The sequence below is a fragment of the Perna viridis genome, chromosome 2 (assembly GCF_037379345.1).
Source record: "Perna viridis isolate PV_CMFRI_1.1 ecotype Kerala chromosome 2, ASM3737934v1, whole genome shotgun sequence".
Taxonomy (NCBI): Eukaryota; Metazoa; Mollusca; class Bivalvia; order Mytilida; family Mytilidae; genus Perna; species Perna viridis.
The window spans coordinates 59,371,747-59,388,987 of NC_142446.1; the positions used below are offsets into that span (position 1 = coordinate 59,371,747).

At 33.3% G+C, this 17,241-nt stretch overlaps 1 protein-coding gene across 1 annotated transcript in view; it reads right to left on the bottom strand.

The window, feature by feature from the left end:
- The window catches only part of LOC148626279 (leukocyte tyrosine kinase receptor-like), a 112,875-nt gene that overhangs the window by 66,684 nt on the left and 28,950 nt on the right, over window positions 1–17,241 (bottom strand). Inside the window, exons 3-9 of the mRNA XM_088570160.1 lie at window positions 14,188–14,324; window positions 12,268–12,399; window positions 10,575–10,742; window positions 5,234–5,331; window positions 4,518–4,702; window positions 3,774–3,862; window positions 2,934–2,972 (exon numbers count right to left, since the gene is read on the bottom strand). Of these exons, the coding sequence (XP_088426286.1) occupies window positions 2,934–2,972; window positions 3,774–3,862; window positions 4,518–4,702; window positions 5,234–5,331; window positions 10,575–10,742; window positions 12,268–12,399; window positions 14,188–14,324 (848 nt within the window). The remainder of the gene's footprint in view (window positions 1–2,933; window positions 2,973–3,773; window positions 3,863–4,517; window positions 4,703–5,233; window positions 5,332–10,574; window positions 10,743–12,267; window positions 12,400–14,187; window positions 14,325–17,241) is intronic.

Sequence of the window (17,241 nt, forward strand, 5' to 3'; positions counted from 1 at the left end):
ACTTAATCTATATAGCGGAAACTGAGATTAAAGGATCTAGCCAAACGATGTTCTTTCTTTCGGATCAAATCAGCTGTAAAGTCAGCCTCATAAGAGTGAAGGAATAGGTCAGCAAGTAAAGGAGTACAATTTGTTCCCATTGGAATGCCGACCGTGTGTTGAAAAACACGTCCACCACACTGGACAAATATGTTGTCGATTAAAAATTCCAGCATTTTGTAAACATCTTCCTCTGTATATTTGAAAGATAATTTGGAAGTATTTCTTACAAAGTATGAGGAATCTCTATCAAAATCTATATATTTGTATCTTGGTGTACCAACTTTTTTTGAAAAACAACGATGTATAATGTTTTTTAAGTCGGGATTTTAACTCAGTATGGGGAATAGAAGTATACAGTGTTAAAAAATCATAGGTTTTAATGCTATTATATTCAGATAATAGTCTTGAACCGATTGTCTACAAAAGATCTTTCGAATTTTTTAGGATCCACATTGAATTAATACCACTACTGGAGTAACGAGTGTTGTGGTAGGACTGCAGACCCTCCTTGACAGTTGTGAGTATAGAAGTTAAAAGTTTTAAAAGAGGTTTGGTCGTACATTTTGCAGACCCAGCTATGAAATGTTGTCTGTGTGGATTCTTGTGGAGTTTAGGAATCCAGTATATAGATGGTAAATCACAATCATCGTCTTTGGTAGTGAGACCAAAAGAGGATAGCACAGATTTACGCTTTTCCACAATCTTTTCTTTGGAGAGTGTGGTAGCAGTATAGGTCTTATCACTCCTATTATTTTCTACGTCTAGCTCTGATAATAAACATTTGATGTAAAACGTTTTGTAGACAAAAACAATGTTGTTTTGGGCTTTGTCTGCTGGTACGAACACATATTTGTCATGTACAGTAGACAATGGTTTTGCTACATCGGGGTCTTTGAAAACTGATGTAGCTTCAAAATTAAAGACCTCACGGCCCTTAACCACTCTGACAGAGAATCAATGTCTTCTTGTTCTCGTTTTTCCATTTTCTTGTGTAGTCCTCGACGGCATCCATAAGAACTTTAAAGTTATAATTCCAATTTATTGAACGTGGTTCACGGTAGTTGGGACCTTTAGAAAGGATATTACGCAGTGATTCGTTTTCGATGATGGTTAAATCTCCCGTAATGACGTGACCAGAAGGACCATATTTGAATGGAGAGTTTTTGCAAGAACAGTCAGGTGGTTTAGCCTTAAATCCTCAATATCCAGGTTCTGCAATAGCCTTTTCTTATTGAAAATTTTGGATGCAATAGGTTAAGTATAAGAATATGAAATATTTGGTATGGATTTGTCTTTAAAATATGGGGGAATTTTGTTGGTGACCTTTTTGTGATGGAGGATGTTAGCCAAATTAATTGCATCTATACCTTTGTTGACAAAAGGTAGTGGAAGAAATTATCATTATTCTTCATCTTGACTTTTCACACAAACTGATTTAAAGAGTCTGTGGGAACCAATATCCAAAATGATGGCAACAAATCTGTATAATGATGAGGTGGGGTCAGAAACAGGAGTGTCAAGTCTTGTTTTGTAAAGGGAGTGAAGTAGAGTGAGAGGTATAGAATAAAGTTTGGATCTAATGTGATGAAGTCCAAGAGGTATTTGTATGAAAGGAAGGGGACCATCTATGGAGACATCATTTAACTTAGGTGACCTATAGTGACCATGACCGTGACTCCTTTCCCGTCTTTGATTTTTGTCAAATAAATTCATCACATTTATGCTATTGTTACATTGGCTTGAAAGGTTTCCTATACTTGTGATGTTGTCATTGCATCCGTAAAGTATTGCAGTACCTAGTCTGCGTATCCAGTACTCCTCTCTTTCCCTACGATAGTTTTTACTTAGAATGGGACTGTTCGTAGGATGGTAAATTTTTTTTCTAAAATACGAACTTTAATAGAGAGGATTGAATGATCGTGTTGATTAAAGTGTTGATAAAATGTCGGGAATTTGGTGGTGTTAATTCCCGAAAGATGACCGCACATCTTTTTTGTTTAATCGTTCTTGTGTTCCTCCGACATATACTAAACCACATACGTTGCGTTCTAATCCATATATTAAGTTTGTTGATTTGCAACTTAAGTCATCGTGACTTCTTGTATGGAAGGTATTGTTTGTAAGGGAACTGGAGAATAAGAATGTTGCATGTTTTGCAATTTTTAATTCCACATTTTGATATGGTACAATGCGATTTGTCGTCGTTGTAGTCAAATATATCATTTAAAGTGATGGAACATGGTTTCATAATTTTGAAATAGTCCGAATTTTTGTACTGGAATATATGATCTGCAGACTGAACGTGTGATTGGGTACTTTTAGTTGAATTGGTCGGGGCACTTTCCATACCAGATGTGAGTGTGCTAAGATTCCTATCTGGGGACACCACATTCTTACAAGACAACGGAGTGTCCGATTTGCTGTCAGGTTCGTGGCTGGTTTCGGCAGTACCTTTTTACTCTTAATGGAGAAAATCGCGACAGTTGAAAGAATTTTATAAAGCTTCCCAACCAAATTAATGTTTCAATCATTTAATAAATAAATAAACTTTATATCCTGACAGATATTTGACATATACGTTATCTATAAAATTCCAAAGGCAATGAAAGTATGATTTAAACATTTAAAAAAAATATGATTTTAGTTCCCCGCATAGATGTTAATGCCTGCATGATGTGCCTTTCAATTTGCATCAAACATGCTAGGGTGTCCTTTTTTACCTGGATTATCCTGCTCTTTTCGGTAGGTAATAAATATGTCATAGCAAATAATTTTCTCTCTGTTCATTGAATCAACACTTTACTCCCCTTGTCTGTATTAGTCTGACTACTAACTAACCCCAATTTAAGGTACATATTTATTATGTTATCTTACAAGAAATCCCAACTTACCAGTCCTGTTGATTGGCTTTAAAGAAGCGGAATTGTCACCTACACAACAAATAAAAAAACTATCAATAAATATTCATTTATTTACACAGATGAAAGAAAATGTAGTAGAAATTAAAGTCGGTTAAAGTAAAAATTAATATTTTAGACGTTTTTGTTTTTTAAATTAAAAACACTTGCCTATGGGTATTGCATACCCCAGATCTAGTATTATGCAGAGTTTATCCTAACGGCGCACCTTTTCCATAGTCCAATTTCTTTTAGTGAAGATCAAGTTTATCATTTATTCTTAAGTGTCAGTGTGTAATTATTTAGTTGATATATGTTTTTGATGGTGTTTGGTTAGCTCATTTAATTTTTTAGTTTCTGTGTGTATTTTTTGGTTGATATGTGTTGTTGATGGTGTTTGGTTGGCTCATTTAATTTTTTAGTTTCTGTGTGTATTTTTTGGTTGATATGTGTTGTTGATGGTGTTTGGTTGGCTCATTTAATTTTTTAGTTTCTGTGTGTATTTTTTGGTTGATATGTTGATGGTGTTTGGTCTAACCTTTGTCCTTGGATCATGAATGTTTTGTTCCTTGTCTTAAACAAATCTGATTGATTTTACAACTATGGTATCATATAGATCTCGAAACAAATTGTGTCATTATAGAGTCCTTAATAAGTACATGAATATTATTTCGACATTATACTCGTGCTATAAACAACGTTTAACACTTAAAAAAATGTAAAATATATAGGAAACACACACACACACAAAACAAAACAAAACAAAACAAAAAAAGCAACTCGTTGGATTGATTGGGTCTGTTAATTTCGCGTAGCAGGTAATATAACACTTACTGTAACAATCCGATGAAAAAGATACATCATCCAATGCTATGTCCCCTTGGTTTTTGAATCCAATATGAGCAATGAAGTGTAACTTAAATCTGAAAAAGGTACGTTCTGTAGATTAACTGGAAGTCGCAAACATTATGTATTTTGATGTGTTTTATTTTCAAAGATTTGCTAATTAATCACATTTGTTTTCAAGACAAAGACGAGTATACCAAAAGTCAAAACACTCCTTGTGTCAAGAAGCTTTCAAAAGTAATTGGAGCACAAGCAATACAATTTATTATGACAATAATATAATCATACTTAATTTGTCTCACGATTTATATTCCCTGAAACTGCGCTGTTCGAGCATGCCAGGTGGCATTCAAATGTGGATAAGAATAGAACATATTTCAGAAGTATAATAAAATATGGTCAACTTATATTCAAAGAGATTATGCAAGGGTGTCCGACTAGTTTAATTTTCAGTCAACTTTCCGATAAATTTATACAATCATCTGACAAATTGCATTTAAGTATATGTTAGATTAACTTCTAATGTACTTCGTCTTTCATTCTTTCATATACGACATAAGACAGACAACTCCAGTAAGATTATGCCTAAAAACGTTTAGCTTAGAATTTTAAATTTTAGTTTTAAGTCCGAGATTTGTAAATTAAAACATTTAAAAAATACTAAATATCATATTCATTCACCGAGTGGTAAATAAAGAAACTTACGCCAAAGAAAATCTGAATTAAACATACCTCGTAGAAATGTTTTTCACTTCAGCCTCAGCGTACTTCCATTCACGTCCTTGGTTTTTATACTGGCTCCACAATTCTAAATGATGTTTCTCTTTACACGGTAAAACACTGTTTCTTTTAAGTGGCACCAATTTCAGTTTGAGGGCACTTACATACATCCCAAACATATGGTAATGAAAGCGAATCTGTATAATATATGTGTAAAATCTGACGCTTTGAGAATTTTAACGCAAGTTATGTAGGGATATTAATGACATAAAGTGATTAGGAGTAGAAAATATGGATCCATTAACGTTTTTGAAAGTTCTTTTAAGATTTGTTACAATTTAGATGGTATGCTCTTATAAAACTGTGTCAACAAAATATTTTATTATTAAAATTGTACGATGAGATACGATATTAAAAGGAAATGTGTACTGGTTGTTTCAATTTCAATTTTAATTTCTCAGGTTTGTGTGTGGAACACTTTTATTATCGGATTCCATTAAAATAATTTTATTTGTGATATTGTACTACGATACGCTAAAAGTAGGTTATTCCTATTAAGCGTATCGTAGTGGCATACCACTACCTTCTGACATGCACATAACGTTTGGGCAATGCTTCGGTCATCATCAAAGCAATTTACAGAAAAATCATTGAGGCAAAATAATGCAAAAAGCCTGAATATATTTTTGTAATATTCGAACGTGGTTGTAAGCTTCTGTTGAACTTACCTTGCATTTATGGGAATGAATACGATTGAAAACAGGACTTTCTAAAACCGCTGACTGTACAAACTTGCCATCAGAAGCATCCATATAAACATAATATCCTGAAATTATTAAATGTAACTATGAGTAAGTTTACATATACGACATTTAATTTGTGTCTAGGATTGTGGGTGTGGTATTCAGAACACACTCCATAATAAAACGTTGACCCTTTCGAATAACGTACAAGACACACTTAAAAGAAAAAAAGTAATCATGGGAACCGAGATTCGAGCAGAAATCAAAAGAATATAATACATGGATAAAGAAGATACAAATATTAATAGGTTATTGTTATTGGTTTTAAGGTTTATCTCAATGGAAAACATATTTTCAAGACTTTTAGCCTTATTCATTGGAACTATACTACAGAAACACCGCTACCCAACAAAATATATTTTCTGACAGAGGCAAATTTAGGAAAAATTTAGGGTTGTCCAAAATGAACGTAAATTTGCATGAAAGAGTTGAAAGATTAATCAAGGGAACCAAGATTCTAGCGGAAATCAAAAGAATGTAATCCAGCGACAAAGACCAGACATGGAAAACAGACACAAACAACAAAGAACAAAAAGTAACTAAAATAATACATACAAAGTATCAAAAGTAAATGAGGATCTCGGACTTCACTAAAAAACTAGGAGCATAGACAAGGTGCACCCGTAGGGTAAGTGTCCTCTGTTTTTTTTTAAACACCCACCCAGTGGCTCATAAAAGTCAAGTCCGTGGTACACGAAAGAGGAAAGGAAAATTATGACACATTAAACAAATCAGATTTGATGGTGCAGATGGATACACAGAAGCGATCCACGAGCTCATGATGACGACCATAAAACTTCTGTAGTGATGATTTCAATCTTGTATCAATGTAATCCTGTTCCAGAAGCCTAATTGTAAGAAGTCTAGTGCGATACAAAAAGTTTGCGTACTTACGACAAGGTCTGGAATAACGTACGAGTTGTGATATGAAAACTCCATATGAATGTGCTGAAGGGATGTTGCCACAGATGAAAGGAAAGTTGACAATTCTGAATGAATACTCATTATTCTGAATGAATAGTCATTACGTTTGTCGTAAATTTTGGTCAATAGTTTTCCTATACCATCGATCTCTAAGTGTAGGTCAAGATATGAGGCTGACTTTACATTGTCTGTAGTATCATTTATCTCAAGTTCTTTGGGGGTAGATTCGATGTATCAAATCCCCGAAACTAGGATTGTTTAACGATAGTACGTCATCTATATAGCGGAAACTGATATTAAAAGATCTAGCTAAACGATGTTCTTTCTTTCGGATCAGATCAACTATAAAGTCAGCGTCATAGGATTGGAGGAATAGGTCAGCAAGTAGAGGAGGCCAATTTGTTCCCATTGGAATGCCGAGCGTTCGTTGAAAAAACGCGTCCACCACACTGGATAAATATGTTGCCGATAAAAAAATTCCAACTTTTTGAAAACATCTTCTTCTGTTATATTTGAAATTATTTTTTACAGAGTATGAGGAATCTCTACCAACTATATATTTGTATCCAGGTGTACCATCTTTTTTTGGAGAAACAACGATGTATAATGTTTTTGAGTTTAACTAAGTATGGGGAATAAAGGTATACATCGTTGAAAAATCATAGGTTGTACTGCTATTATATTCTGATGATAATCCTGAATTGAGGGTCTCCAAAAGATCTTTTTTTCAGGATCCACATTGAATTACTACAACTACGGGAGTAACAAGTGACCCTCTTTGACAGATGTGAGTATAGAAGTTAAAGGTTTTGAAAGAGGTTTGGTGGTACATTTTGCTGCTCCAGCTATGCAACGTTGTTTGTATGGATTCTTGTGGAGTTTAGGAATCCAGCACATAGACGGTAAATCACAATCATCGTCTTTGATAGACCAAAAGAAGACAGCACAGATTTATGGTTATTCACTATATCTTCTTTGGAGAGTGTAGTGGCAGTATAGGTCTTATCACTCATATTATTTTCTACGTCTGTCTCTGATAATAAACATTAGATGTAATACGTTTCGCAGATAAAAACAATGTTGTTTTGGGCTTTGTCCGCTGGTACGACAACATATTTGTCATGTATAGTAGACAATGTTTTTGCTACATCGTGGTCTTTGATTTAGCATCGATCTCCTTAAAACTTTCATTCGTTTCAAAATTAAAGACCTCACGGCCTTCACCCACTTTGACAGAGAATCAATGTCTTCTTGTTCTCGTTTGATCCGTTGTATTGCCATGTCCTTCATGGTATCCATAAGAACTTTCAAGTTATAATTCCAATTTATGGAGCGTGGTTCTCGGTACTTCGAACCTTTAGAAAGGATTCGTTTTCGATGACACTTAAATCTTTCGTAATGACATGACCGGAAGGACTATATTTGAGTTTTCACAAGAACAGTCAGTTGGTTGTCATGAAGTCCTCAGTCTCGAGGTTCTGCACGAGCCTTTTGTAATTGAAAATTTTGGATGCCATCAGTGAACTAAAGGAATATGAAATAATCGGTATTGATTTGCCCTTGAAACATTGGGGAATTTTGTTGGTTACGTTTTTGTAATTGAGCATGTTAACCAAATAAATTGCATCTATACCTTTGTTGGCAAACGGTAGTAGAGGAAATGATCGTTTTCCTTCATCTTGACCTATTACACAAACTGGTTTGAAGAGTCTGTGGAAACCAATATCCAAAATGATGGCAACAAGTCTGTATAATGATGAGGTGGGGGTCAGAAACAGGAGTGTCAAGACTTGTTTTCTAAAGGGAGTGCAGTGGAGTGAGAGATATAGAATAGGGTTTAGTTCGAATGTGATGAAGTCCAAAAGGTTTTTGTGTGAAAGGAAGAAGACCATCTATTGAGACATCATGCATCTTAGGTGACGTATAGTGACGATGGGCATGACTCCCTCTTCCGTCTTTGATTTTTGTCAAATTAATTCATCACATTTATGCTTTTGTTATATTAATTGAAAAAAAATATCCTCAACGTCATGGAAAAGCAAGACTAATAGGATAATTAATTTGAAAGGGTGATTAACCAAAATATGATCACGAGTGTCGAAAAATGCCAAAGTTTAACATTTCCGCGCACGAGTAAAGTCTTCAAGCGTTCTTATCACGAGTAATTATATCTTGGTTGATCACGATAACCAAATGGTTATCTTTTTCATTATATAAATTTTCTTTGATATTTTTTCTGTTTTCAACATAAATATTAAATTTTGTGATCCGCGTATTGACATTGGCGTTGTGATATTTTGGCAGGAGAATGTCAGAGAGTAAATCAATTGAATTTATTTCACGGTGCATAGAGATTCATAAATAGAGGATTTATAAGAACTGTAAATAATAATTACATTCTGCTAGTCATCTCCATGACTTATATTGGCAAGTTTTGTTTTCAAATTTAACAAAAGTCAAAATACCGCGGTTATTTTCTTACATTTGCATATTTCGTGTTTGAGAAATATCTAATATCACCTTTTCAAGCACACCAAGAAATATGAGTTACTTTTCTGTACAAATTCGTAAGAAAATTTGTGTTTAAAATCAAGGTTTTAATCACCTTACCTAGAAAGAAAAAAAATTGATTTTATTCAAAGAATATAGTCTAAATGTACTCATGCTTTTTTCAACATATATATCAAAAGACTTGAAAGCGAGGTTCAGGAACAAATGTAGGAATTTAAATAACAAAAATAATTTGAAGATTATTTACTTAAGTTCTAAACAAGGCTTCATCCTCTTTATTTCATTTTCTTAAAGATTTCTTTGATGAGGTGTGTTAGCAATAATTATAGCTTATTACATGACATTTTCCATATAGCCCTCCTTATCAGCTCAAATCACACCCGAGACGTTACCTTTTTATCACATATTTATGGCTTTAAATGGAATAATAAATCACAAAGTCAACAGTTTCATAAATCAAAGGTGTAAATAACAATGAAATAAGAGAGTGTTATAGCTTCATTAAATCAAATACGAAAAAGAAAGTTCTATAATTAATCACAAATAGTCAAGTATTACTACCTAGGATATTTATATATTAATTTCTAAATATTTTATAAAACATGTGACGATGCATTGAAAACAATAAATATGTTCTCGCTGTTCTAGTTATACCGAGTATATATATACATAATCAAGTCTAAGTTACACCCTACTCTGGAATCAATGCGAGGTCGCACAAATGTCAAAGCATCGCAAATTTGCAGCCTCGCATCGAGTCTGGAGTTTGAATGTACTTTAGACTTGTATACATGTATATGTAACATTGTAATTTTATTCTACGTTGATCTTAGCTGTGCATGCTATTTGTCTATATAGTAATGCACTAGCAATTAATATGGTACAGTTCCCGCATCCCATTAGTTTTCTTATTTATAATTACACTGACGTCTCGAATTTTGAAAGGAAAATAACTTTTTATATCAGTTCGATAATCAACTCAGAAAACATAAATTATCTTTAGACTTTAAATAGAAAATGGAAATAAAATTAACAAAATTCAGGTCGCACAAAAATTTTCAGCAGTTGTCTTTCTTTCTTCTCCTCTTGTAAATTTCGGTTGAAATAGCTTAAGAATTTGGCATCAATTTCACCACAAATTTCCCTCTGACTACAGACAAACCTGGATATCAAGAAGAATTTTAAGGCATAGTATCTCCTAGTTGTGAGAAATTACATTAATGTTATGTACGTGTAAAATTCTATCAAAAACTCGTTCTTTAAATTCTGCAGAAAGTGCGAAAATGAAATACATGTTAGTCGGAATAATATTTTGAGATGTTCCCTATTTATTAAAGGTAAACACTATTTACACCGAAGTTTTTATAACAAGTTGGCTACAGTGAAATGGTTCATATAACAAGTTAAATATGTTGTTTATAACAAATTAAAAAACTACATAAGGTAAAAAGTACTTATGAGATTCAGTAATTTTCTGCAGGATATTGTATACATTTGGTACTAACTAATGAGATTCAGTAATTTTCTGGTGGGTATTGTTTACATTTGGTACTAACTAATGAGATTCAGTAATATCCGGCGGATTATGGTATACAAAATTCGTATAATAAGATTGAATTACTTAGAGTTATCGAGTGGTAGAATATGATCTATTCGTGATACATTTAAATACATCAACCAGTGAGTAATCTATTTTGCACAAAGTATTGGACAAATTAGTATTGAAGTTCTTTGTAGTGAAGTTTGTATGTTTTTTTTATATTTTGATATATAGTTACGTATACTTGCATACAGTATAAGCTTGCATGTGGATAGAAAATATAACAATTACCATTCCCAGTAGTGTGGTCTTGATTGGGACCAGTATTTTCCGTAGAAGTCGCCCCTTTTTGTCTCCTCCAGTTGATATGATCTTCAGTTACCTCATCATTTTCAATATTATGCCAACCACACCAGTCTGGCGTATCAAAATTGCAATAATATATACTTGGAATTTTACCTAAATGAAAATTAATATTAACTTAGATATAACAATATTGGTGGTAAATGCTACTTGCGCGGTACATACTCTTGACTATGTTTTCAGTGGTTCTGAATTGAATTGAACACTACATACTATAGTACTTATTTTTTGTACCTTGGTGATTCGATCTAAGCTAAAAATGTTTTTTTATTTATTTTTAACTATGTCTTCTAATGCTGCACTATTGATTTAAATAATTAATATCGGGGTGAATTTGATATGATCATTAATGAATAATTCTGTAAAACATAGTTTTATTTATTTTTCATATATAGCGATATATGTTTAATCAAGTATCAACTTTATTGCCTTGAATTAAAGAGAATACCATATGATATGAGATAGGTACTATTCAAAACACACGTCGTTCGACAGAATTCCGGACGTCTGAAATATATTTCATTAACAATATATTTTTAATAAAGAAAAGTCTAGCGTTTGGACTAAACTGCAAAAATGAATAATTCTCTAGGGGATATTTTTGGTTTTTTTTGTTTGTTTTAAATTCTCAAATCGGAAACCATTACTTTGATGGCACAATGTAAATGTAAATGTATATACTATGTTAACAAGTTGTTTAGGTCACCTTTCCAACAATAATATCACATCCGTTCTCGGAATTCAGTTCATAATTATATTTTAACAATCGTTTTTATCCAGAAGGTCAATGTATAGCTTAAAAGATTGTAGAAACATGGTAGTCTACTGCTCGTCGAGAAAAACTCTGTTTCGCTAATACATTTTAAGTAGCCATCTTTATAAAAATCAGACAACAGATGATTCATGTATTTCAAAAGGTGAAAAACCTACAGAATTTACTATTATTCTTTATTCAGAGTCAGATGCTGACCACATAACCAGTCCTAGTTTTCATACAGTTGTAGCGCTTTTGGGATAAAAAATTATAGATTATCCATGAAATTTTTTGCTAGAGTAATCTTTCTTGATTTGGTTGATTTCAATAGGAAATGAATGCAAGGTTTTCTTCAGAATACAGTTTTGTATTCTTAAAGGACTATAGTTACATAAACATATGGTCTTTGTAGATTTAAATGGCATTTGTTTGGTGGGTTTTTCTGCAGCGTGAATCAGCTGTACCAATGGCGATGTCTAAATTTTACATGTATAAGAACTTAATATACATCTTTTAAATGTATAAAACCGAGGTAAGTGGTTTTGTTTTACACATTAGGTACAAATCATAAAATTGAATTTGCAAATAAATATCTTTTGACGGCCATTAATTTCCATCGATCAGCACTGTATAACAAAATTTTACAAGTTGATAGAAATATTTTCCAATAACGTGTTAAAATAAAATAAAACAAAAATTGAATGAATTATGCCATGAACTTTTGTAAAAAAAGACCTTATTATATTACACATTGCAGTATGCTAGAGGTACTCGGTTTTGTATACCACTTTTGTAAGCTATTCGAACTAGAATTCCATGTTTCCGTGATTTATTCTGCTTATTTCATTTTTTACCGACAAGACCTACCACAAATATCTGGACTTTCGTCAAAGTTGTTTTCGCAGTCAGCTTTAAAGTTGCAGATATCAGATGACCTAATACATGAACTGTTTCCACATTCAAACTGGTCCACTGAGCATGATCTTGTATGTTCATCACCTAAATGTATATTGCAGATAAAATAATATGTATCAAGAGAGTCCATGGTTGTACAATGAATTCAGAAACCATAAAAAAAGGCAACAAACAACACCATAAATTTCTCAGTTCACAAGCAGCACAGACAATATTATGTCCATAAAAGTTTCTTTTAATATTATCTTCAATAGTGCAGAAAGTTTTGGTTTTGATCACATGCCTGCAGTATATGATCTATGTATTCAGGATGTATTTTTGAATTAATGTTATCGAAATGACCGCGTGACCGTGAACTTGCATCGGTTAATACTCTTTTAATGTTAAATTCATAGTTATTTGCAATGGGAAATAGGATGAATATTTTCCGTCAATACACAAAATTTTTGGTGTGTACCTATATCAAATTCTACTAGAAGTTACCCTTGATTAAGAATAGGGCATCGGTAGACTATCATACATAAGTGAAAAGCTGTTTGTTTTCAGGGGAATTGGGGGAATTCTAGTAAGTTCAAATTGTTGAAAGATTCAAGCAAATTGTTTTCAAGAGTAATCAAGGGAACCAAGGTTATAGCAGTAATCAGAAGAATGCAATCCAGGGACAAAGACCAGACATTTAAAACAGACATACACAACAAAGAACATAAAGTAACAAAAATCATACATATATAGTAACAAAAGCAAATGAGTAACTCGGACTCCACCAAAAACTGGGAGCATGGACCAGGTGCACCGGTAGGGTAAGCGGCCTCTGAAGTTATCGTCTTGAAGCAACGAAACAAGTCTATGGATCGACAGTGAACTGCAGCATTTTTGGACACATTATTCTAATGTCACTATGTACATTGTGTGATGTAAATACCAACTATCTCTCGATTTTTTTTAAGTTGTTCGATTTTTTTGTATTTATAAAATTATCTCCGCATACTGGGGAGGAGAGTATATAACAATATGCTCCCTATTCTTTTTGTTTCGCCACAACTTGTCTTGTATCCGTGATCTACTTAATCGGAAGTCACATTTGACATGAGAACCTGTATCGGATCTACGATCTGAACTTGTTTTTTACCTCCAATTATCGAATAAGGAAATTAAAAGGGTCTGAAATGATGAAAGTTTCAATCTATACCAAGCCTGACTTTTTATCTATAAGACTTTTTACATTTTTACATTTTAACATTTGATTTGACCTAACTCAAGTCTATTTGATATCGAATTTATGTGCTAATGTAGATTTATTGACGATATATCGAATTCTTAAATTTTATTTCCCAATTGATATCCCTTTGCTTCAAGTTTCCAGTTGTAACTGAGATAGTAATCAAGAGAACCAAGATTCGAACGAAAATTAAAAGAGTTTATTTTCAGAATAAAGACTAAATGGGGTATATAGACACATACAACACGAAAAATGAAATAACCAAAATAACACCTACAAAGAAACAAATACAAATGAGCAACGTGGACCCAACTAATACTGATAGGATTGACCAGACGCATCTGGAGGGTATGCGTCATTTTTGCTTTTCAAGAAACGTCCACTGGGTTCCTGATAAAACGTTATGTCCAGGGTAGACAAAAGAGAAAAAGAAAACTACAAAACTATAAACAAATCGGTTCAAGTGAGAAGTGAAGTCATGTGAAAACAACTTAGAAATGGGAAATATAAACTTGGATGTAAGAAATGGCAATTTGAAAATTAAAAACGTTATTTGTCAAATGATTTTGACCAGAAACGAATTATATTTAAATGCGGTAAGTATACAGAAGAAAAAAATCTGTTTGTAATGTATATGACAGATCTAAACTTACCATCTGAAGTTTGAACCAGATTGGCATTATAAAGTGCTATAAATGATTTTTTGTCAGAAACACATGACTCAATAATAAGTTGAAATGATTCGTATTCAGAATCGAATTCTGTTGATAGTTCTGTCCACGACAACGATCTAAAAGAAAGCAATACATACATAAATAAGTGTTGCTACTAATGTAACTGCTTTCAACATCACAGGAAATAATAATAAATAATAAACAAATTTGTAAAAATATATTTAAATCAGACAGACACATTTTGTTACAAATTAAGTGAGGCTATTCATGTCCAAACTCTATTGAAGCCCGTTTGTGTACAAGATTGACTTATTTTTAATTTTAATAGGAAGTTAGCTTATCAAAGGTCAGCTTAAGTTAGTTGTTAGTAAATCTACGGACATTGAGAAAATGGAATACTTTGTTTTCATCGATAGCATTGTCTGGGGTCATGACTTTTACGACTTCCAAATAATGTCCAATCCAATTCAGTTGATATTTTTGTGCACGAATTCAGAACGCTTGTATAATTTATGCGTTATTGCTGGAACATGTCGTGTTAAAAACCGAACTTCGCAGAAGTATCGCGTTATATGCAAAGATGATGCAATAATTCGCAAAAGCAAATATTGATTGATTGATTGATTGATTGATTGATTGATTGATTGTTGGGGTTTAACGCCCGAGCAGCAATATTTCAGCTATATTCAGGCGATGAACATGAAATGGATGATAACATGAACATGAAACGACGATGAAATGAAAAAAAGATGGGACACAGGACAATAGGGTCGACAAATTTTGATTGCCACTAGAAAAAGGGAGAGAAGGGCAGGGTCGGGCAATTAAGTCTTCTGTGGCGGAGCGCAAAGGTTCCTACTCCGGGAGAATACCACAGCAAGATTCTTTTACGTGCGAGGAACGTGGCATCTTCCCCAATACGGTGCACCACTTTGGTTTGCTGTCAGGTTTTCCGTATTATAGCCTGACAACCCCAGCGTGTAACACGCTAGGGGTACCGCATTCCACCACCTGGGGCACACAACCCAGTTGCTCTGTGGGCAGAGCGCCTAGCCCCCGCTAGGTTTCTGAGCACTATTAATCGCTTTTAACGACAAGCTTAGCGCTGTTGCAGGCCTATTCTTTGGACTATCGGACCAGCACGGGGCCAAATATTTATTCATTTATTTTTTTAAATTTTATTTTATTTTATTTCATTTTATTTTTGCTTTACGATGGCGAGCTCACCGATGAACGCTTGCTTTGCATTTTTACAGAATAGACTACAAATTTATCTAAATTAAAATACAAAATTAGATTAGGTTTCAAAGAATTCCAACAACTTTTCATTTTCAATTTACTGTGATGAAATGAACTGGAGGATTTGTTTGTGAATTAGCAGATGTATTATTATGTTCTGTTTACTGTTTGGTTAATTATCCCTTGACGGTCAAATGTATCGCTAGTTAAATATTGTATGATTATGAATTTCGGAAATAGTTTGAGATTGAGTGTGAACCATGTTGATCTACGGCTAAGTTAGGTTCCAAACTCCCTAATATGTAGTAATGGACTTAAATAGTTTCAAAAATAGCTCTCATAAAACTGATATATATATATATCTTATATACTCTTTCAACAACATAAATTATGTGGTCGTACCTTTAGCCATTAATTGGTATGAAAATAACTTGTTACCTCTTAAATATCGTAATGATTCATTATAGTGGACAATGTAAAGGCTTTTAGTGAGGTGAGACTACTGGCTTTTTTTACAATTTTTTACAGAAATCTATTGACATCATTGTTTGATGTTTAATCGGAGTTTATAGGATGGTATAAAGACGCATATCATCAGAAAGTGATTGATGTACCCGTTTTATCCACATATCATTGTCATCAAGCAAAAACAAGTAGAAGCCTCAGTATAATACCCTGAGAGTCGACTGCCTTAACTTCCCACCTGCCATACTTTACACTTTTTTCCGTCGTTTAGATAGTTTTTTTTTACCTAACTTAACAAGTAGGCAAAAAAAAACCCATATGTTTCCAGCTTGAAATAATAACTCCGTATGCCAAACACAACAACAGACCGGTCTACTTTACACTGTTTAATATCTTCTTTAATTGCGAAGTCATTCTGATTGAGTGTGTGATATGACATTATATATGTACATATTAATAAGCACAGTGTTCCATACATTTTTTGCAGTAAATGATCATGTTCAACTAGTCTTGAAAGGATCCGGACACTTTTTTACGCTGGTATGTGTAGAAAATAAAAATGCAAATTTGCGAAAAATCAGATGGTTGGAAAGTACAAAAACCGTTTAAAATACATTTTCGACTTTTTTGCTTTTAATTCGTGCATTTCTATTGTAGTACATTAACAACTACAACAGCGCAAAGTTTATCCCGTTTTGTGATTAAAGAAGAACACATCTTCTGGCAATGTGAGATGGTTGATAATGAACTAATGTAACTTTTTGTTTAAAATACCAAACGTATAAACATGATACCTTACATAGCTTATTAAGACACGAATCAAGTCTGGCGTCAATAACCCAGTTGATCTAATAGTCATATTAACATTTTAACGATGTGCGGTACAGGTTTTTGAATCCCCGACTCAGGCTTTTTTATTTTGTGTTTTTGGTTAAAAAAATCATTATAATAATAACATTTATCAACTTCGGTAGCTGTTTCCGTTAATAGACTACGAGTTTTCCTTGATTTCATGCTATAACACCTATTTCCCGGGCTTTCCATACTCGGCCAACCATGTAATCGATTTGTGACATTTATTGTGACAAGCCTTATTACAGTATTATTTTGTGAATACTTTTCTAGAAACCAAATCAAGGGAATTTGCTCTTAGTCCTTCACAATTAGACTAATCTAGTTCGGTCTGTGTCACGAAACAATTGTTGGCCTTTTCCTTGTTATCAAAAATTAGACCGCTGTCACGTGAAATACTTGCATTTTCTAATTTTAGGGGAAAGTTTCTTTCTCATTTCCCAAAATGCCGGTCGCGCAGTCGGCTCAATGTGGTCT